Consider the following 23,962-nt stretch of genomic DNA (forward strand, 5'->3'; position numbering starts at 1 on the left):
ACGAGTTTCAGAAGAAAGTTCTTTGTTTCTGGCCATTTTGAGCATGTAATCGAACCCTCAAATGCTGATGCTCCAAATACTCAACTAGTCTAAAGAAGGCCCGTTTTACTGCTTCTTTAATCAGTACAACAGTTTTCAGCTGTGCTAACATAATTGCAAAAGGGTTTTCTAATGATCAATTAGCCTTTAAAATTATAAACTTGGATTAGCTAACACAACGTGCCATTGGAACACAGGAGTGATGGTTGCTGATAATGGGCCTCTGTACGCCTATGTAGATATTCCATTAAACATCATAATTTTCCAGCTACAATAGTCATTTACAACATTAACAACGTCTACACTGTATTTCTGATCAATTTGATGTTATTTTAATGGACAAAAAAAAAAATAATCTTTCAAAAACAAGGACATTGCTAAGCGACCCCAAACTTTTGAACGGTAGTGTAGCTCTCCAGTAGGGGCAACAAAACATTCACGGGCCATTTTCTCAAATGTGGGGTTACAAGTTTATCAATTTCAAAGCAGAATTACTTTCTCATTGCTCCTCAACTGCAGTGTATGTTACATTTATTTTTCTAGCTCGGAGTCTCGAGTTTTATCCAACACATGATTTCAAATGTTGCTACATAGGAACGGACCCAGGTGGTGGGTCACATATGATTGTATATTGTACCTGATGGGCTTGGTGGAGCAGCTCCATCCTCTCAGCCAGAACCTGACAGTCGAACTCTCTGCTCTTCCTCAGCATCTGCCTGCGTAGCTTCTCCACGGACGTACGAAGCTCATCCTTCTGCATGTCACTGAGAGGCTCGCCGTAGCCGATCACCTTATCCTGCTGCAGTGCGTTGTACAGAGTAGCCTCCAGCTCCTGGATTTGCTGCGGGGGGAGGTCAACGGCGGTAGTTAGCTACAGTGACGATAATGATATGTGTAGATATTCATCATTTATAGTAAGTCGGTACTGGCTGGGGGAGAGGTGTATGGATTGCATGCCCCCACACACACACACACACACACACACACAAACACACATTTATGTTACCCTCACAGTATGTTCAAACCGCATATTAAATGTAATACCTTTGAGGCCAATAAAAAAGTAAGCCAGTATTTAAAGGTAGGTGGCTGAATGAGTAGGAATGCATCTGGAGGGCACTCACCACGTAGGCCTGATCCAGGGCTGACTTCCTGTAATCCAGCTCCTCCTCCAAATAGCCTTTCTGCTTGCAGAACATCTCCTGTGGAGGACAGTTCTCTCTGGTCAGTGCTCTGATCTCAATACTGTGTCTGAAGAACTCCGTACCAACCTCACCAGTCAATAACATCACGCAACAGTTAGTGATAGGTAATGTTGTCTATACGCCTTCATATTCCGAAGTATTTTTTGTACTTATGTACAACGCAGAAATTCGAGTTCTTTGAGCATCTCTTCCATTGTATTGTGCACAGAAATCTGCCACTTTCATTGCAAGGAACCGAGTAAACACTTCTCAAGTCAAGCCGAGTCCGTGCGAAGTGACTGTGAGTGAGTGATGTGAACGGAGAAGGGACTCACCATCTCCAGCTCCAGATCCATCATCTTCTGGTGCAGCGCTGCCTCTGTGCCCTCGATCTGTTGTATCCACTAGGGGGAGACAAAGACAACAAAACGCAGATAAGAAACAATGCCTTATAAATGGCTATTCTGTTGCGTACAAGTTACTCTGAACTAAGCATCAATATTTGTATTGTATTTGCATACCTTTTCAGCAAGAGAAAGGACAGTGCTAGCTTGAATAATGGCCACTTGCTCCTCATTTCGTAAGTTCTAAAAAAAAATATGTAATAAAAGGGTTAAACAATCCCGATTTTCAAGTCTTCACGCAAAGGAGGAGTGAATTTTTATTTGCAAAAACATCCGTAATAACATGTTATAGAGCCCTTCCAAGCAGGCTTACCCCGTTATCACCCAGAATGTCTAGCAGCTTGATCAGGTCAGGTATACAGACATCCTGGGAAAGGATCAAAATAAACAATCAGCATCCTATTTCACCTAAAATTGCTTTGCAGAAAGACAAAATATAATGTCCTGTAATACTAATGAGATATTATTGAGACTGGTTATACCTTCACTCCTTCCTTCATGCAGTAGATCTGCAGGGCGCTGACACCCTCGGAGAACGGATGCATGCGGAGATGATTAAACGGAGGGGACTTCCGCTCACGCTCCTACCGGAAGAACATGTCATTTACTTAATCAGTTAACAGCACTGGTTAAATTGATTGAATGGTTGGACAAAGAAGACAGCGGTGGGAGTCAGTGCAGGGACATGTCCTGCTGTTTTGTTCTCTATCCAGTAGATGGAAGCACCATTCTTTTGGGGGCTTATTGCAGTATCTGCACTGCAGCACAGAATGCACAAAGCCCTGTGTTCTGAGCCTGTCTGAGCCTGGCCATGGGGGGAAGGGGAGGAATACAGAGGTCCCGGAGACAAGGCTGATATTAGTGCTGAGCGATTAGTACTTTTTGAGGCCGGTTCGGTTTCAGTTAGATTACTTTAAAATTCATCACGGCTTTCGATTTTGATATTTTTGGTGGGGGACATTAAATTCACTATGCATTATGTGGGTTGAAGGCTGTAACAACATAGAATGAAACAATTACTAAAAGTCCCACGATGGTAGTGACTGACCATTACTGCTTATCACTTATTTACCATTTATTCACATTGTGTATATTACATTTGTTTTAGGCCTTATTTGACGACTTCAATATTTAATTCCATCATCTCATCTCCAAAGAGCTGCTGCCTACGCTGTCTGACAAAATCACTATTTTAGTAGTTCTTCAAATGAAATAAGGCATACTTGATTGACTGCTGAATACCAACTATCAATCGTAGATCATGTATTTTCAGATGAAGATACCTCACAAAGCAACTGCTCTCCATCCCTCTTAATCGCACGTTCTTCTGTCTGTTCTCTCCGTCTCAGACAGGACAAGGAGTCGCGCAATTGATTATGGTCAATGTAATTAATTACCACGTTTTCTGCGCTAAACCATGTAGAATATTGGCCTGTTGAAAACTACAACTCCCTACTACATCACACAGTTTGGACTTGATCTGATTTATCTCTAGAAAAACTGAGCATTGTACTCACAAAAAAAAAAACAGAACATAATTAGTTGTCATTTAGTTGTTTAAAACCCGAAAATAACCAACATTTCAGTTAATCGCTCAGCACTACTGATATAATGTTTGGAATGTATCTAAATATTTCTGTACACACAAACAAAATCTGCTATATATCTATTGGTGGGCATATTACAAACCCATGATATATCTTTCTCCATGTCACCGATGCTCTTTTCTTTTTTTCTTTAAACAGCTGTGAATCCAGTCAAATGTATGCTTCATTGATATTTGACCTGTTGTAACCTGTCAATCATAAAAGCTCACCTCTAGTACGTAAGACAAATATATTTTCACGATATCAGTTCTATCATCAAAATCGATAAATCACAGCACATTTTTGGACTCATTTGGTAGTTTTTACCTGATTCAGTAGAATCCTGTTAAAGTAACTGTTAACTCATACCAAAATAATGTGGTTGACTCGTCCTATACTCGTATTTGTGGCCAAAGCATAAATTGGAGGAAAAACCTATCTGAAAACCCCACCTCAAACTTATATCTCAAACAGACTGTTTAAAAAATGCTTGCTATTTCCTCATAGAGCATGATGTCATACTCCTGAGGAGGATGAGTTGGCCAATCAGTGGTCTACTCTCTTGAATATTTTTAATGACTGGTATTCGCCCACACCATTCTGTTGTTGGGGTACGCTCAGATCATTCCAACACAAAAAAAGCTGCTTTGTAACATACTTAATTAAAAAATGTTGGGGAAGGAAGAGTGTTTCCCTCATGATGTAAGTAATTATAGGTCATATTTCATAGACATCTGGAAACACTGGACAGTTACATAAAAAAAATGATTGTTATAAATATAATGTATATTCCTAAAACATAAATTGAACAGGATACTGTTGCTACTTCCTGTTGTCATGGATTTTTCATTTACAGCCCAGTGTCAAAATACTGGTTTTAAATGTCCAAATTCATAATAAATAGGCTGAAATAGGTCATGAAACACATAAATTACTCCGTACACATACGTGTCACACTTGTGTTCATAGTACCTTATAAACTGCACATGCACCAGCATTTTCCAAGCGTTCTCAAATTGATTATCATGTTTTATTGTAATCAATAGTGCACGCAAATTAATCGCATAGATATTGTATTGAAATCTATGGAACTGGGACAATAACCACGGTGACATGTACCATTTGTGCTCTTCTAAAAGACAAACCACAACGAACTTGTGTAAATTACATATACCTGTCGATAGATGAGAACCTATAGTAGCTATGTATCAACTAATCTGTTTACGGTAGATGGCCAATACGAAAAGGAAATGCAACACATTTTTGACTGGATCATTTCAACGAATCGTCACCTCACAGGTAGTTCTACATAGTGACAGAGGTTGGCTTTCATTTGAGTGACAGCTTGACTGTCAAATCCGTGTATTTGTTTGTGGTCAGTGACTTTTATACAAAGATTGCTCCGAATTATTTATGCCTTTTGAGTTTTCTAAGTCATGCGACAGACAGGCGTGTATGATAAAACCAACAGTACCAAACCAAAGATATCGTAGCATCAATGTAGCATCATCTCGATGACTATAAACTGCTATAGTAACATCCCTAATCTGAGGTAAAAAGGATGTGTAATTCCACTAAATGTTATGTTTTGAAAATGTAAGCTTGTGTAAGTAAGGTAGTAACACAAATTGTCCACCTTAGGTATAAAAATGTATATGGACAAATATAACAACAATTCAATTTAAGATGACAGTATATGTTGTCCATTTACAAACGATATCTATTTCTCACTCAGTAAATCCATTTAGAGTAAAAAAATGCACTGAAACACAATTTAACCTGGCGCTCTAGACTAGAGAATTCCATAGTGTCTGTGCAGCAGCCTGAACTTTCGACGTCCTTACCTCTAGTTCCAGTATTCTGAATTCCAGGAGCTCATTCTGGTCCTTGGAGTCTTGCAGCTCCTGTTGCTGTCGACTACATTTTCCATCCAACTTCTCCACCTGCAGAAGACCAGAGGGATAGCATGAAGGTCAGAGCCTGCCTGTAGCATGGACTTCCATACCCTATACAATATCAAGTGGTTCATGGTGAATGTTCAGATCCAAAATGACTACCATGTATCACCCTTCTTGCTAGCGGACATTGGTGGAGGACAAAGTAAGTTGACTTTAATATACAAAGTAAATAATGATGCATAGTGTAATGCAATATTACTATCATATCAATGATATCATAGCAGGACAGACCTTATCCAGCAGCTCTTGATTCCTCCTGAAGAACAGCTGTTTCTCCTCTACCCACTTGGAGTCCTGCGAGAGGAGAACCAGGTTTCAATGAGGGAAAAATTCTACTCATTCTATTTCTATGGTTACAACATACTGAAGTGTTATACAAAATCGAACATATCCCGCAGATAGATATCATAGCTATCCCATCATGGATAGCATTTCAGTTTGTTAACCGAACTGACCCACACTGTATGAAATACTAGCGTCAATCACAACCCAAACCCAAAATTGTTCTTCACTGTTGTGAGGCAACAGAATCAAAACCATTCATTGACTTTTCCTCTCAGTCCCCAAGACTAATCACTATCGACAGTCCAACTCTGGAGTTGTAATTACATTTTCACAGCACCGTTACATCTGGTACTCCTAGTATGTAAGTAATTGCATAATAACTATGGTCACATACAGTACAAGCCATCCATGTGCAGTAATTCAGAGACTGGGACATTGTGTATAGCCTTCCTCTGTCGTAGGATGTGTCCCAAATGGCACCCCATAGTGTACTACTTTTGACCAGACATAGCCCTATGGACCCTGGTCAAAAGAAGTACAGGAGGGGTGCGTCACTTGAGTGGGTTGAGTCCAAGACGTGAACTTCCTGTCTTCCGTACTTTGTGGGCTATACTCAGCTTTGTCTCAAGGTAGTAAGATGGTGGTCTGTTGATATCCCTCTAGTGGTGTGGAGGCTGTGCTTTGGCAAAGTCGGTGGGGTTATATCCTGCCTGGTTGGGCAGGGGTATCGTTGGATGGGGCCACAGTGTCCCCCGACCCACCCGTGTCTCCAGTATCTATGCTGCAATAGTCTATGTGCCGGGGGGCTAGGGTCAGTCTGTTATATCTGGTGTACTTCTCCTGTCTTATCTGGTGTCCTGTGTGAGTTTAAGTATGCTCCCTCTAATTCTCTCTCTCCCTCCCCTCCCAGAGGACCTGAGCCCTAGGATCATGCCTCAGGACTACCTGGCCTGATGACTCCTGGCTGTCCCCAGTGCACCTGGTCGTGCTACTGCTCCAGTTTCAACTGTTCTGCCTGTTCACCGGACGTGCTACCTTGTCTCGGACCTGCTGTTTTCGACTCTCTCTCTCTACTGCACCTGCTGTCTCGACCTCTGAATGCTCGGCTATGAAAATCCAACTGACATTTACTTTTAGGCTGGGTTTCTGTATAGCACTTTGTGACATCTGCTGATATAAAATGGGCTTTATAAATACATTTGATTGATTGATTGATTGTATAGTATATAATATGAAATAAGGGTGCCCTTTGGAATGCAGCCCATGTCTTAGTGTTGGTCTGTGGAATAATGTATTTTACCTGTCCTTTGTGGGCGAGCTCCTTCTCCAGGTCTTCTATCTTGGCCTTGTACCTGAGAACGTCTGCATGGAGCTGCTCCTGAGCCTGTGACCCACAACATATCCACAATAACATCAACCATTTGATACAGCCGTACGTGACGGAAGCTGTTGTTATAGAACACACGGGCAGTGATAGTTGTAGTGGAGTATATAGCCTGTATGTAGTCTTATACACAATTTTACTGAATACAGAAACAAATCTGGCATGACTGCATCACTATTGCCCCAGATAATGCAAAAATACAATATTTTGCGGGTGACATTTAACTGAATATTAATGGCAGGTCTACTGTACCTTAGCTTCCATCTCAGCATCTAGAAGGCCCCCTTGATGTTCCTGTAGCAGGGCGTATGCCCTCTGTAAGGCCTGGTATTCTCTGGTCAGCTGCCTGAAGCGCAGCTCCGACTCCTCGTTAGCCAGTCCCTGTGTTGATGGACGGACCCCAGGGTTAGAGAGAAGACATTGGGAACAGGAGAGCATGAGAGGAAAGCCAGGATGAGAAATGATGGATGGAGAGATGAGAAACACATTGGTTCAGAAAGACAGAAGTGAAAGTGCATGGCGTGGCAGGTAGCCTAGCGGTTAAGACCGTTGGGCCACTAACCGAAAGGTCGCTGTTTTGAATCCCCGAGTCGACGAGGTGAAAATTCTGTCAATGTGCCTTTGAGCAAGGCACTTTAACCCTAATTGCTCCTGTAAGTTGTGCTGGATAAGAGTGTCAGCTAAACTACTAAATATTGCATGGATGCTGATTTGCAACTGGTGCTTATGCAAAGGTTATTGATCACTTATCGTAAATAATGTTCCCTCCCCACCCAGGGTCTATTTCCTGTGATGTGAACAGGTCTCACCTCAACCAGGTCTTCATCAGGAGTGGCTGGGGTGCGGTCCATGCGAAACGAAGCCACAGAGGACGTCTCCGAGTCCATGGATTCCTCATCGTATCCGAAGAAGGTGTCCACTACAATGTGCCTCTGTGTAGGGAGAGATCATAGGATTGTTTGTAAATCAGATATTTCCCAAGGCAGATGACTGTATTACGGTATTGATCTTGTTTATTTGGTTCTCCTATAAAGAGAAACACATTAACGTGCAAACGTGGCTTCCTCTACCTTTATTTGCCTGTTGCTTCGTTTATGCCTCTTCTTCCGCAGGAGCTTTTCCCTATCCTGAAAGACACAGAGTATACCAGAACTACCAACAAACAAACATACAACTTTAGCAACCATGGATATGTTTCATTTGATCAGCCAATTGTATCTGGCAAAGAACCTAACACTGCGTGTACACCAGGACTCTTTGTGATTCATTTAGTTAGTAAATCTCTGTCTCTCTAAATCTTTGTCTCTTGTGACAGACTGCTATTATACAGTAAATGTTATCTGGCCAGTACACACAACATTTGGTTCTGGGTTCCACCGAGACCAGTAAATCAACACCTTTGATCATTTTAGAAGTGAAAGCCTTTTTGACAAAATGAATTTGCGCGATTTTTTACATTGAAAAGAAAAAAAGTGAACACCCCCCAAAAATAAACCTATTGTTGGTGGTGAAGTCACATAAAAAAAAAAAAAAGAGAACTCACTCTTGTCAGCTCGTCGATGATGCTCTGCTGCTCCAGTACCTGCAGCTTAAGGAACTCAATCTCCTGGTCGTCATGTGCCTGGTCCAGATCATTCAGAGACTTACAGTTGGATTTCTTCAGCGGTGGGTGGGAGCTGATCTTCTCCTTCTACACACACAGAGTGGAACCAGTTGTACAGGAGTTAGAACCTTCTCTATCTCTCAGTATGTGCTCGTCATGAATAATGAATATGTGTGGTGGTTAGGGTACCGAGGCCCAAGCCACAATGTAATGCACTTCTAAATCTACAAGACTAATGCAGACTTGAATGCTTTGGTTCCATTTACTTTACTTGGACAAGGACTGTAGCCAATGTGTTGCAGACAGTCTTTGTAAACACTGGGCTATTGAGGCATGCTATGCTTGTACTAAACTATTGGAGCCCTGGTTGTGTTGAGATCTGTGTCATGATGACACTCGCCATAGAAATATAATTACTCGAGTGGGAATTCCCCATTTAAGTCAATGGTCTGTAATTCTATTTCCTTGCCACTCACCATCTCCAGGTTCTCTTTGGCCAGGCCTTTGAGTTTCTCTTCCATGCGCTGCAGGGTCTGGCTGAGGTCATCGTTCCTCTTGTTCAGCATCTTGTTCTTTTCCAGCATGGGCTTGCACTGCTTCTCCGACTCCCGCACACGCTTTAGCTGAGAGAGAGAGAGAGAAAGAAGGAGAGGGGGGCAGGGGGGGGAGAAAGAGAGAGAGGGAGAGAGAGATGGAAGTGACGATAGAATAGAAGGGGAGGGAAGAGAGAAGGAGGCATAAAGAGTTCAGCTCAGTCCAGTGTGTCAACTTGGCAGGGGACTCCATAGTGTAATTGTAACTCCTTTGCAGGTAAATTCATTGCATGTTTACGGAATCCAGATTAAGACGGATTGTTATTGTTCAGTGACAGGGGATTAAGATGTGATTCTCTGCCAGGCAGAGAGGTCATACCAGTTCATTCCTCTCATCCACTAGCAGTGAGTTGCGGTCCTCCAGCTTGCGGATGGTGGAGTTGAGGTCAGCCATTCGTCTCTGGTTCCTGCGCATGTCCTAGGTTGTTCAAACCGAACGCACTGTTAGCTCACTGGTATCTTGCGACACAATACATTCACTCTTGGATGCAGTTTTTGACACAGCGACAACAGTACAAAGTCATGTTACGTTCTATAATATAATCAATTATTTCAATTACATCCATTATACATTGAATAATAAGATGTTTGGGGCATTTTTTTCAGGAAAATTAAGTTTTATAAGTTTGTATGTTTCTGGGACATTTATTTTTGGAGTTCACTTATTGGGTAATTCTTTCTATTCATCAGTCACATCTCTCTAGAAATATTGGCCAAAAACAGTTGTTTTCTGTCATGTAGTGATTTTCAAGCAGACCACTAACCCAGAATGTGAGGCTGCATTGAAACCTCACAGACTTATTGACTGACCAGCAGTCTTCAGAAACAATGCTCTTCAGAGCCCTTCCTTCAGTTCTTTGTTCATTACCAGATAGAAGCTTGTTTTATTCTAGCAGGTAGGCCTCTAAATACTTGTTTGTTGTGGTTTTCACTTGACAAAATATCTAGTACTACTGTTTTTGTCATGTTTTATTGCTCTCATATAAAGTAATTCCTTGAGCACTACACATGTAGCATAAAAAGTGATATTTGCATATGAGGAAAATAAGGGATGCATTTGCCCTATATTTAGAATTCTGTTGGTGGGGCACTATGGAGTAGACGTCTTCACGGGTCCAAAAAGTTGGACCTGTTCCGAAATGGACCTGGGACTTTCCCACCCGAACCCGATATTCATATATATATTTTTATATATATATAGAGACCCATTCCGAACGAACCAGAGTAGAACTAGACCCGTCCTGTATAGACCTAATCAGATCCAGACCCGGTCCGATCCGAGTAAGGGAAGCAGCATAAAGCTCATTTTTTAAGCTACTTTATTAACCAGAGCTGATAAAGCGGGAGAGGAGGGAGAGAGAGGTCCCGCTCTAGCATGCGGGGGAAGGACCGTACTGTGAGTGAGGGAAGGGATGAGGGAGGAAGAGATGAGAGACAGCAACCAACTAAGACGACTCGCGCTATAGTAAACTAGTAGTTGCCATAAATAGGTTATTTACCATGATAAATGATTACGTAATATCTGTCTTGACTGCATCAACCCAGGAGAAGCTAGTTAAGCTAGCTAACGTTAGCTAGCTAGGCTAACTGAGGCTGCAGTGCATGCACTTTGTCATCCTACAGTTACAAATAACAACAACTCCATTCAGAATATTAAGTAGCAGCCGACCTGTTGGCTCTTGGTCATTGTATTGCCTATCTTTCTCCTTTAACTTTTAATTCCGTAATTTTACCTTATGATTGGCCAACAACAACATCAACAACAACAACAACAAGCTACAGTACATGCACCACGCTCCACTCTTGTGAAAGCAAGAGCAGCAGCATAAATGATAAAAAGTCTCTCTCTACTGCAACAGTAGCGTTTGGATCTGTACGGCCTTTCAGACAAGTGAAGATAACACATACCCGAGCCCCGTGACAATCAGATCCGACCCAGACCCGTGACATTATTTAGACTTCTAGATCCGTGGATTGGGTTTCAGGTATTCGGGTGCAGGTGGATCTGTGAAGACTTCTACTACGGAGTGTGGCTTTTGGTATTCAAATTGTGGTATTATATGAGTGATAAAACTTTCATATAGAGAATGGCCACACCCAAACTGTGTTTGTTTGACGCTGTGTGAAAGCAGTTTGATCATTGTCCTGCAACGTGCAAAGACCATGTTGCTCTGTATGGATGAGGTGATCGGCGTGATTCGAATTGCAGGCTAATTTAATCCTGTCCTTAAAAGTATATTTCTGACCACTTATTCATGTCAATCTTCTCAAGCTTTTTCCACATAAGCTGCGTAAACTAGTATAGGCCTACAGTATTTTACCGCTCATTATCGGTTAATTGTCCCATTCATTTCCATTTTCTTTTGGATTGGCTTCATTATTACATTTCTATAATCTGTTTTGTACCATTTCCAAGTTCCCCTCTGCCTTTCTATGTCGTACCGGGCTGCCACAGTGCTCCGCCCCGTCCCCAGCCCGCCCGGGGATCTCTCTCTTGGGGCTGCCCAGGTTACACTCTGCCTCCTTGACCAGGAACAGCTGGTCATCCAGGGCATCCTTTTGCATCTGCATCTTCTGCAGCAAGCCAATGGCATTCTCCAGCTCCTTCTCCAGAGAGAAGATGGTGCGCTCTTTGGATTTGATCTCATCCACCTGAAGGAGGAAATAGCAAACAGGAAACTTAGAGAGTGGTTAATGAGACACAGAGAGATGGACAGGAAGGATGGATGGACAGACTGACTGACTGTCTCAATGATTGAGACAGACAGACAGACAAACATGTGCACAGTTCCATTCAAAAGAGCAGGGGTGAAAGTAGATTTAATTTATTCATGGTACGGGAACTCCTATGTGTTCACACGCTTGTGGCTGACAGGAGGTGATGATTAATTATGGTGTAATAGCCTACAGTTTTCTTGTCATCTTTGTTTTAATTATTGTGATATGCTCATGTTTTACCGGTATGCTGTACCAGCACAATTTTTTGGTCAGGTACTCCATACCGGACCGTATTGGCTTACTTTGACCCTTGCAAAAGAGTATCATGTGAAAGAATGATGTATCATATCATGTAACATATATGTCATTTGATGATGACCATCACAATTAGCAAGAAAACGTCAATGGATCATTCCACGAAATGAGTGTCTTTTGCATCCCTGATAATTTAAGTAGAAATTGTGCACCAATATTGACTCGTAAAAGCCTTTTGTATTACATTAAGTGCCTTTCAATATAGACCACATGGAGAATTCAATAAATCAATAATATTCAGCATTTTGACATGGCCCTCCATCAACCCTGCGACATTTATAGGAAGATTTTAACCCACTTAACCCCACAACTACTCAAAGTTTTCACAATCATTGTAAAGCCCTGGTTATTTTGTTGCTTTGACAAAGTCATTTCTGAAGATCATTATTTATTTATTTTGTGATTAGTTATTCATTTACACTTCCGTTCAAAAGTTTGGGGTCACTTAGAAATGTCCTTGTTTCTGAAAGAAAATCAGATGTTTTGTCCATTAAAATAACATCAAATTGATCAGAAATGCAGTGCAGGCATTGTTAATGTTGTAAATGACTATTGTAGCTGAATTTTTTATGGAATATCCACATAGGCGTACAGAGGTCCATTATCAGCAACCATCACTCCTGTGTTCCAATGACACGTTGTGTTAGCTAATCCAAGTTTATCATTTTAAAAGGCTAATTGGAAAACCCTTTTGCAATAATGTTAGCACAGTTCTGATTAAAGAAGCAATAAAACTAGTCTTCTTGAGACTAGTTGAGTATCTGGAGCATCAGCATTTGTGGGTTCGATTACAGGCTCAAAATGGCCAGAAACAAAGACTTTCTTCTGAAACTCGTCAGTCTGTTTTTGTTCTGAGAAATGAAGGCTACTCCATGTGAGAAATTGCCACGAAACTGAAGATCTTGTACAATGCTGTGTACTACTCCCTTCACAGAACAGCGCAAACTGGCTCTAAGCAGAATAGAAAGAGGAGTGGGAGGCCCCGGTGCACAACTGAGCAAGAGGACAAGTACATTAGAGTGTCTAGTTTGAAAAACAGACGCCTCACATGTCCTCAACTGGCAGCTTCATTAAATAGTACCCACAAAATGCCAGTCTCAACGTCAACAGTGAAGAGGCGACTCCAGGATGCTGGCCTTCTAGGCTGCGTTCATTCTTCTGTCCAGTGTCTGTGTTCTTTTGCCCATCTTAATATTTTATTTTTATTGGCCAGTCTGAGATATGGCTTTTTCTTTGCAACTCTGCCTGCAAAATGGTTTTCTAATGATCAATTAGCCTTTTAAAATGATAAACTTGGATTAGCTAACACAACGTGCCATTGGAACACAGGAGTGATGGTTGCTGATTATAGGCCTCTGTATGCCTATGTAGATATTCCATTAAAAACCTGCCGTTTCCAGCTACAATAGTCATTTACAACATTAGCAACATCTACACTGTATTTCTGATCAATTTGATGTTATTTTAATGGACAAAAAAAGCGCTTTTCTTTTCAAAAACAAAGGCATTTCTAAGTGACCCGAAACTTTTGAACGGTAGTGTGCGTCTTTCCCTCATTTTACGGTCCACCATGTTACATGAACTTAACTCTCAATTTAAAATGGTGAAACTATTCCTTTTAAAATAATTTTTAAATAAGAAACATTAAACATATAATAGTCAAATCACAGAGTAAAAGCAGATGAGCTGGTTCTACTCTTTTTGGCAATTTGATGGTGTTTTATGGTGGAAAACTGAGCGGGTCAAGCATAACACATCAACCCTGTTACCCATAGATATGTTTTAACAATTTCATTTTTGGGGGTGAAGCCTGCATTCAATTGCCACTCCCTGTTGCACACAACAAGCTTCCATTCCCCCTGTTACAAGGGGATGTATGGCTGATTTAAGAAGAAATGGTCAACCCTGTAACTTTATTTGGCACTTAATACACACTTAGTATAAACCATTTTTTATTTAACCTCTTGAGATGGGAAAAGTTGCTTTTTATGAAGTTGAACATGTGCCCTTCATGATAGAATATAACAATTTGGCAACAAATTGGTGGAACGACCCCAATGTTCTGCAGACCTGCATAATTGGTATGACGTAATCCATGGAGACATCACCCCATCACAAAAGACCTAGACTCTACTAAACTACTCTATATGCTGCTCAGAACTTCTCTGACAGATAATTTTCCTGGGCCAACTATCTGTCTGGAGCAATGAGATGTATAGACCAGCTATGGCTACGTCTGGTATTAAGCAAGACATGTATGCACAATCAGACCCTCTGCTCTACCCTCTACCCATCCTCCAGTCAATACAGTTTTTACCAGTCTGCGGATGTCCTTCTCGCTGTCCCACTTGATCTTGGAGATCTGTTCCTGGTGCATCTGATGCTCGGAGCGCAGATCCCCAGCCTTCATCTTATCCGCCTGGATCATGGTGCTGAGTGCCTCGTCCGTCTGCTTTTTGTTCTGCTTGAGCTCCGAGATCTCTTGCAGCAGCTTGACCCTCTCCACGTCGAAAAAGCGTCGTGCCTCCTCCTTGGCCTCTAGGGTCAGCGCCGTGCGCACCTTCTCTCCGCTGCCGTCCCGCATGGCGCTCAGCGCCGCCTTGAGCCGCTGGTTCTCCTGGTCCTTGATCTTGGCCATCCGGGCCTGCTCCTGCTCGTGCTGGCGGACCAGGTTCTCCCTGAGTGCCTGGAGCTCTTTTTGCTTCTCCTCGTGCCATTTGGCTCGCTGCTCTGTCAGCGTGGCCGTGTGCCGGTGCTGCTCCTGCTCCCGGATCCGCTTGCACTCTTGCACCTTCTCACGCTCCAACTTACTCACCTAGGCCCCAGGGAGAGAGGGAGAGGAGACAAAGAGAACTGGGTTACACCATAAAAGCAGGAAGGTTAGAGAGACACTACAGACAGCCTGAGGCCATTCTCTTCATCTAGCACCTATTACGTAGATAATAAGATGTATTACAGTGTCAAATATAATTAGAAAAAAACAGATCATGGCAGATAGGGCACGCAAGACCAAGCAGAGATCTTGATCTACCATTGTAGATCGAGGTCTACTCTGGTAGATCTCACCTGCTCTTACGTAGAGCAGGTGAATGTACAACAACAGCAATTGCCTACATCTACTGTGTGCCAACTGTGAAGGGGGTATACCTCAGCCAGACCAGGTCAATGTATAACTCAAAACATCACTGTACATCTAAGTAGAACCTTATAAAATGTTGAAACGAGCTGTATGTCAAAGGTTGTGTGTAGTGACTATACGTAAGACATTCAATGCCACTTATCATCTGCAGTTGGACCCACTGTTACAGGTGTATTTGAGAAGGGACGATTTACATGCAACGTAGTGTTACAAAATGGCCTACCTTGCATTTCTCTTGATGCAGTTCTATTTGAATGTCAGTCAATTTGGACCTGAGATCTTCGTTAGCTGCCTGTAGGGCAGAGATGAGCGCTTCGGGCTTCTCGCCCTTGGTACGGCCCTTCTTCGCCATTGAGTCAAATACTACGGCTCCTCCAATGCTTTCATAGAGACTTCATAGAAATGAACAGAGGCCCTCCCGAGGTTTCCAGTTCTTCCTCTTCCTCATTATCTTAGTAGACAGTAGAGCTGTGTGTGGGGAGGAATAAAAACATTATTTTGGACAATTGTAATTGAAGGATATGAAGATCAACTCAACTTAACTGTTTACAAACATTGATTATTCAAGTATATTAGTAAAGCAGTTAATTGCATGGTTCTGGCAATGTACAGTACAGTATTGGCAGTAGCCACTGTTCAGGAGTGGCCCATTGATTTAGACAGGTCAGGAAGCTGCACAGTGAGTAAACAATGACCAGGTTTCCATCCTCACAGATGATGACTACAGAAAGACAGTGTCAGCCAGTGTTTTTCTATGCCAAATGTTAGACTGATGCAGACCAGTGCACATAATTGAACATCAGCATGTGAAAGAACCTGTAGGCTACATCCACAACGTATTATACATGAGATGAGACGAAACTTGATGCGACGGTCTAAAGGAATTTTATTTAAGAACACAGTTTGTTTGATCTGAACGGTCTAGTTTTATAACGTCTCATGTCGTCGGCTGGAGTTTCCAAGATTCAACATGTCAAATCTTTAGGTGTGGATCTTAATTTGATCACTCTTTTGTTGCTGAGAATTTTCCTGTAGAAAATGCAAACTTGTAGTGTATTAGAGGTTTTAAAAGGCTTCTAAAGTTTGTAATTTCCACTTTAAAATGTCAGTCTTGATTTGCCCTTATGTTAATTGTATTAAATTATAATCCACATAATAATTCACATTTCCTGCTGCTACAGGATTATTTTCCTGCCGTAGCAAACTGGCTCGAATAAAGATCCTACCCCTGTAGATTGCTGATATTTATCTGACAAGTCACAAAGTGAACCCTGTTTCTGGTGCATATATTTCATAACACTCGTTTGCTACAACACCTTGCTACAACAAGTGGCAACTTTGTTTTAAAGTTTCATCACGTCATTGAAAAGAGGCACCGTTACCGTGGAAACGGTCTCAACTGAACTTCTCGTCTTCTTGATCTGAATGCCCCGTCTTTAGTCAGCTGTTATACAACACAACATTCTAAAACTGGCAAGTTTTATCTCGCCTCGTCTCATGACAGCTGTTGTATCTGAACTAACTTTGGAGGTGAACATTCTGAAAAGTCACTGTTGAAACAACATTGTTTTTCTAACTGTACAAATCATGTGGTACTCATGCCAATTTGATGTATGGCACTCTGCATGTGTTATACATGTTTGATAAGAAAATGGGCGTTGGTGTTGGGTGTTAGAGTAGAGAGTGGAGGTGTCACGTCCTGACCAAAATAAGTTGTTATTTTCTATGGTAGAGTGGTCAGGGCGTGACAGGGGGTGTTTTTGTGTTTGTTCTATGTTCTCTATTTCTATGTTAGATTTCTAGTTTGTCTTTATCTAGGTTGGGGTTTATTGGGTTGACCTTCAATTGGACGCAGCTGTTCCTCGTTGCCTCTAATTGGAGGTCATATTTAGTAGGGGTGTTTCTCATGTTGTTTTGTGGGTAGTTGTTTCCTGTTTAGTGTATGTTTCACCTGACGGGACTGTTGTCGGTAATTGTTTATTTTTTTTGTTATTTAGTGTTTCACTAAAGTTAATATGAGCACTTCACACGCCGCGCCTTGGTCCCCTTTGTACAACCCACGTTACAGGGGGAGAGGAAGGGAAGCTGTATATACACTGGTAGTGCTGTATAAAGTAGGGCACTACCAGTGTAGTAATGTAAAAGAAACACCTGAAACTAGATTCCCTACATATTGGTCTTGACGAGAAGAGAAAAAAAAAGTTTGGGGAGGTTCTCTTCAGACTCTCTCTTTTTTTGAAGGAAAGTGGAGAAACACTCTCTTTTCATAATTGTTGATGCTATATTGACAGACAAATTAGACACAGTGGGAGAGAGGTGAAGGGAAGTCACGTTGAGAAAAGAGCACACAGAGATTGAACCCCGGTCTCCAAGGGGACTCATATTTGTGCATGAAGCCAGGAGTGTTACCACCGGACCACTGGAGCACATAGCAGAAGTCTCTTACGAAGACTGTATAACCCATGCGCTATAGTCACAGCGATTGTACACAAACAGTGCCATAACTCTTTGCATAATCTCCTTATAATCAGAGACAGAGGCCTAATGATGATTCAAATATTACACTAAGATTTCAGATGAAGATTATAATGACACGTTTCTTCCTCATGCACTTATCAGTCCACTGGTGCTAAGCTTTTTAATCGCTGGTGAGTGTTGCTCATGGCTTCTGTCCAAAGGACCATGGCTGTTTCGTTGAATTACTGTTGATATTATTTGCAGAGTGTGAATGTGCAGACAGCAAGAGACAATGTCTCATCCACCATTCAAAAGCAAAGCAACATAGGCTATTCTCTGGAGTCTTTACGACCTTTCTAACAGCAAATGGGTCTGGTATGGCTCTGTTCTGGAACATTTGATCCTAAAAGAAAAAGGATGACATGGCTAGGATAACTGTGGTTCCATGCCACATCAGAATGTCAAAAGGCGTAATGCAACCTAATAACGTGACAGAAAGTCATCCTAGTTGTCTGAAAACATGATGGAATGCTAACTTCTAAATGCAACGTGGTATACATTGTTCATTGTGGGCTAATCCAGCAATTACAAGCACGGATGCATGCGAGACAGATTCAAGGCACTGTCTTTGTTCAAAGCACTTCTGGGCAAGGGCAGGAAAGCGTACATGAGTAGGCCTACTACTCACAGAGAGTATAGTAAAATCAGTTGAAAATCATCACAGAGAATTAGGTATGTATGAAATGCAAAACTAATGTAAGGGAACTCAATGTAATGGTATTGAAATGAACGCTGACAGACACTACTACAAGGTCCACTAGTATTGTGGCTGGGTGAACACATACACATACTTTTTCTGTGAAGGTCTGTCTGGCTCCAATGCCCTCCGTTACACTCTGATGCAAACTCCAGATTTAAAGTGCATTATTAACATTTAGTCTAATTACTAATTACTGATTTGAAAATCATTCATAGGATTTTAGGTAACAATCAATAGCTCAATAATGTAGGGCTGGACGATACTGACAAAATATAAAATGACAATATTTTTCAAATCTTTGACGGTGTGACAGTATTTGACGGTATTTTATGTTTTTAGAATAAATGTGCTAAATATGATTCATGAGTAGTGCATGACCTTAGGGTGGAAACAAAAACATTCTAAATGTTTTTAGTGGGGCTTTCGTTCTTCTGATTGTTCTACACATTTTGTTCATGGATCCCACCATGTCGAACGAACCAATTATCTGTCGGCATTTATAAAATTACACCGAAACGTCCTGTTTTTTCTTATATGACTTTTCGCATAAAAACTGTGGTTATTGACCATGTATTTTCAAAGGATTCAATGGCAGTTCTTACTAAAGCCACAGGGTGATTCTGGCACCCGAACTGCCAAACAGGTAAGTTTCATTACAAAAAAGTATACGTGCGCACATTCAGCGCTAGCGCTGCCTCACAGGCACTAGTGATGAGCGTTCCGATTTTTTTCAATGAGGCGGATCTTTTGGCTCTGTTCAGCTAAAAGAGCCAATCACTTGGCTCCCAAGTGGCTCTTTGTTCATTCGAGCATAGAAATGTATGAAAAATTGCAGATTTCGAATGTACAGTTCCGTGAAAATGTATTTGCCCCCTTTCTGACTTTCTCTACTTTTGCATATATTTTTTAACTGAATGTTTTCAATTGTCGTGTTATTTGTTCACTCAGGTTTCCTTTATCTAATATTAGGTTTTGGTTGAACATATGATAACATTCAGCATCAAAAATATATTTCCTAATTTTGTTGTGATTAAATTTAGATTTTGTGTCACTGGCCTACACACAATACCCAATCATGTCAAAGTGGAATGCTGTATTAACCCAGTAACTAACCATGCTACAGGAATGCTGCGGTAGACTACATTCGGTCAGAACCAGGTGGCGGGGGTTAAACGAATATGTAGACACATAAATCAGATTATTGTCCTATTCCATATTTGGTGATGGGACATAATCCCAGCATGTCCCACATGCTGGGTTTATGAAGCATGTGACAAATTACATTTTATTTGATAAGACTATTGGCATCAGTTCCCTTCCTGACATGTGACACAGAGGACGTGTGAGCATTAGGCTTGGGCGGTATCCAGATTTTCATATTGTGATACCGTCCTTCTCTCATCCTGGGATTTACAGTATTACCGGCATAGCACACAAGGGGACACTAAAATGCAAGAAAAGCCAATTGGCCATCTATTACCAGAATGCTAACAAAAGTAGCACAAACTAATAGCAGAATCATATGGACACTTTTAGCTAAATGCTAACAAATGAAAAGTAACAAACTAATTGCAAAGACAGGCAAATCCAGCTCATAAAGTTATACAAGCATAGCTAGTAGCTACAGAATGTCATTTTCGGTGAGTGTGGACATTTACAAGTGAAAGTGAACGAGAGAAATTGTGCAACTGATCAAAGCATCCTGCAAGCTGATAAATTGTTTTGTATTATTACAATGTGTTATTAATAAGGTAGTTAAGTCTCTGACTGGTTCGGTTACAAAAACAGTTACAGTTATTACAGTGTAGTAACTACGTATAAGGGCCACTATATATAACTGCATAGTTTCCTAAGGACCTGAAGTGAGGCGACCATCTCTGTCGGCGTGTTACCAACACCAAGGGTGTTACCATAGGTTACAATGGTGTAACAATCAGAAACAATATAGTGTAACAGTAACATAACAAAACATTGAAAAGGTAAGGGCAAAAAAAAAAGAAGAAAAAAATACAGTTTCCAAATAGTTGCCGAACTTTCTGCACAGATACACACCTCACATTTCACCAATAAGTTTACACATCGGCATCCCCTTACTCCCTTTACACTGAGTTAAGGTTGCCATTTCGAGCGCCAAGCTACATCGTCGCTGCCCCTCTCTAACAGGTCAACTAAATCTCTAGGCAAATGCTCCAGCATCAGCTGCCACACTTAGTATAAATGTTTTCATTTCCTTTCATCCTACTAAAACCTAGCAGTGTTAGAAACCTAGACACATTTTGCATAACCAAGGCATTCAAACAAGGCTGTAATGAAAACTAATGGGACTGCAGCGACTGTGTTGGCATCAAAATCCGGGGATTAAACTATGTTTCTATTCAAGCGTTGACATAGTAATGGACCAATAGTTTTCGAGCAAAGATGAAAAAACGGACCCCTCTGGCTTCACGTTACATCGCTAACGTACGGCACGGCACGCATTTTGCAACCCATTGTGTTGCCGTACAGCGTCTTTCCACCTGGGGTAGCGTTTCTCTCACAGATTAGAAACATGCTTAACCATATACACTTGTAAGAAACCTTCATTATTCATGATTTTTGTTTAAATGAGCATTAGTTTTAATATTATTATTGCCAATATTAAACACATTTTTTCATGAGTAGGGTGCTAATAGCAATGTGGTCATCAATAACACAAACACTGAATCAATCAATAATGAATTGCATGACACTTAGATTTTTGCTCTCAAGTTTGCAGTGTTAACGTTTTGAAATACATTTGCCGTGCCAACCTATTCACTGGAGCTGTGTGTTCAATACGTGTGCTATCTATTAAAGTCGTTTGCAAATTACACGCTCTAACCCAAATTGAGAGGCGACATTCCTGCGTGCCTCTCTTTCTGCTCTTGATTGTGCACAGGGGAAGAAAATGAACGGAACTCCCTAAAAGACAGCATGTCACCAAACTGCAATAGTAATTAACTATATGGAATGTTTTTGGACCATTGGCTTCCCTGTAAACAGGTACTGACAGGAGGCATGAGTCACCTCCCTCAGGCTACTCCCCGCCATCACCTCATAAGCAGCCTGTAGCTATTCAGGGGTGTAATGGCACTGTTTCTTGGGCTGTTGCTGGGTATTTCCCTTTCCAGACATTTCCTGTCATAATACAGTTAAAATCGTTTTTTTGTGTGTGTGTGTGTGTGTGTGTGCATGCAACATCATTCATAAAGATAGTGCCAATGAAATGGACTAACAAATGTGAATATCATTTCCATGAAATCCAACATAACGTTATTTATTTTTTTGAGCAGTGTATTTCAAGGCCTACCTTCAAACTCAGTGCCTCTTTGCTTGACATCATGGGAAAATCAAAAGAAATTAGCCAAGACCTCAGAACAAGTCTGGTTCATCCTTGGGGGCAATTTCCAAACGCCTGAAGGTACCACGTTCATCTGTACAAACAATAGTACGCAAGTATAAACACCATGGGACCACGCAGCCGTCATACCGCTCAGGAAGGAGACGCGTTCTGTCTCCTAGAGATGAAAGTACTTTTGTGCAAAAAGTGCAAATCAATCCAAGAACAACAGCAAAGGACCTGGTGAAGATGCTGGAGGAAACAAGTACAAAAGTATCTATATTCACAGTAAAATGAGTCCTATATCGACATAACCTGAAAGGCCGCTCAGCAAGGAAGAAGCCACTGCTCCGAAACCACCATAAAAAAGCCAGACTACGGTTTGCAACTGCACATGGGGACAAATATCGTATTTTTTGGAGAAATGTCCTCTGGTCTGATGAAACAAAAATAAAACTGCTTGCAAGCCGAAGAACACAATCCCAACCGTGAAGCACGGGGGTGGCAGCATCATGTTGTGTGGGTGCTTTGCTGCAGAAGGGACTGGTGCACATCACAAAATAGATGGCATCATGAGGCAGGAAAATTATGTGGATATATTGAAGCAACATCTCAAGACATCAGTCAGGAAGTTAAAGCTTGGTCGCAAATGGGTCTTCCAAATGGACAATGACCCCAAGCATACTTCCAAAGTTGTGGTAAAATGGCTTAAGGACAACAGCATGGCTACCACAGCATTCTTCAGCGATACGCCATCCAATCTGGTTTGTGCTTAGTGGGACTATCACTTGTTTTTCAACAGTACAATGACCCAAAACACACTTCCAGGCTGTTTAAGGGTTATTTAACCCTTAGGAGAGTGATGGAGTGCTGCATCAGATGACCTGGCCTCCCCAATCACCCGAACTCAACCCAATTGAGATGGTTTTGGATGAGTTGGACCGCGGAGTGAAGGAAAAGTAGACAACAAGTGCTCAGCATATGCGTTGGAAAAGCATTCCTCATGAAGCTGGTTGAGAGAATGCCAAGAGTGTGCAAAGCTGTCATCAAGGCAAAGGGTGGCTCCTTTGAAGAATCTAAAATATATATATATTTTGATTTGTTTAACACTTTTTGGGTTACAACATGATTCCATATGTGTTATTTCATAGTTTAGATGTCTTCACTATTATTCTACATTGTAGAAAATAGTAAAAAATAAAGAAAAACCCTTGAATGATAAGATGTGTCCAAACTTTTGACTGGTACTGTATATATATTTTTTGCTAAACAGGTGTCTCGGAACAGGTGGGGTTTAGCCTCAGCTGCCCTGAATGACGAGTCGCCACTGCAATCATGTCCCTAATCCCACATTCTATGCGTCTAACTTTTCTTTCTGTGCTTAGCACAGTCATGTCATGGTTGTTGGTATTAAAAGGATATAGTTAAGTCTAGGCTTCTCTATAAAATGTTTCTATTTAAGGTCAGGAAGTAGGCTATTTACTTTGAACAAGATTGAATACTCAACAATGACATATACAGCAAACAATGACATTTTGTTTATGAATGCAGAGCCAACCTAACAGGATAACACTATATTAAGAAAACATGAGAAGAAAAATAACAATGGATTCTATAAGGATTCCTGTACAAAACACATTTTAACCGTACAGGAATTTTGACCGTACAGGACAAAATTGAGATGCTAAAATCCTCTCAATGAAAAGTTGAGACATGTCCTCTGTGTGCATCTGGCATTTGTTTTGAAAAGTGAGTGATCATGGTGTAAAGAGATCCTGGGGCTTGTGTTGGTAAGACCTGATGTTGTACAATGGGTCAAGTGTTCCCAAACTTTTTCACTCAGGCCCCCCTTCCAGGATTGGGGAAAGGTATGCAATGACTGACATGACGAGAAAAAACTGATGATGCACTTCCCAATTTGTGCATTCTACTATTACAACTTTCAAGAGTAAGTTAAAAGCCGGACTGAGTTGTATGAACTGAATGCATTCACTACTGTAAGTCGCTCTGGATAAGAGCGTCTGCTAAATGACTAAAATGTAAAATGTAAATGTAAAATGTTATTGTACATTTCGTGGAAAGAGCAGGTGTTCATGTACACTCAGTGGATATGATGGAGTGAGAGGACAGAGGAGAGTTGTTGTTACAACTGTTGTTAGTTGTTATACACATTTTTTAC

At 41.2% G+C, this 23,962-nt stretch overlaps 1 protein-coding gene across 4 annotated transcripts in view; it reads right to left on the reverse strand.

Annotated features, from left to right (window-relative positions):
• The window catches only part of LOC106567514 (janus kinase and microtubule-interacting protein 2), a 48,067-nt gene that overhangs the window by 11,978 nt on the left and 12,127 nt on the right, over positions 1-23,962 (reverse strand). For 2 of the 4 annotated variants that reach the window (XM_014136834.3, XM_014136836.3), the window contains exons 2-19: positions 15,432-15,676; positions 14,387-14,884; positions 11,479-11,688; positions 9,356-9,454; positions 8,920-9,066; positions 8,384-8,530; positions 7,911-7,967; positions 7,650-7,772; positions 7,093-7,221; positions 6,757-6,840; positions 5,403-5,465; positions 5,058-5,156; positions 2,110-2,211; positions 1,941-1,994; positions 1,745-1,810; positions 1,559-1,627; positions 1,164-1,241; positions 677-880 (exon numbers count right to left, since the gene is read on the reverse strand). In XM_014136834.3, the coding sequence (XP_013992309.1) occupies positions 677-880; positions 1,164-1,241; positions 1,559-1,627; positions 1,745-1,810; positions 1,941-1,994; positions 2,110-2,211; positions 5,058-5,156; positions 5,403-5,465; positions 6,757-6,840; positions 7,093-7,221; positions 7,650-7,772; positions 7,911-7,967; positions 8,384-8,530; positions 8,920-9,066; positions 9,356-9,454; positions 11,479-11,688; positions 14,387-14,884; positions 15,432-15,560 (2,358 nt within the window). In that variant the 5' untranslated portion in view covers positions 15,561-15,676. Of the gene's footprint in view, positions 1-676; positions 881-1,163; positions 1,242-1,558; positions 1,628-1,744; positions 1,811-1,940; positions 1,995-2,109; positions 2,212-5,057; positions 5,157-5,402; positions 5,466-6,756; positions 6,841-7,092; positions 7,222-7,649; positions 7,773-7,910; positions 7,968-8,383; positions 8,531-8,919; positions 9,067-9,355; positions 9,455-11,442; positions 11,689-14,386; positions 14,885-15,431; positions 15,677-23,962 lie in introns of all 4 variants that reach the window. The other 2 variants (XM_014136833.3, XM_014136835.3) reach the window with 1 other exon arrangement.

The sequence above is a fragment of the Salmo salar genome, chromosome 13, assembly GCF_965601325.2.
Source record: "Salmo salar chromosome 13, fSalSal1, whole genome shotgun sequence".
NCBI classification, from domain to species: Eukaryota; Metazoa; Chordata; class Actinopteri; order Salmoniformes; family Salmonidae; genus Salmo; species Salmo salar.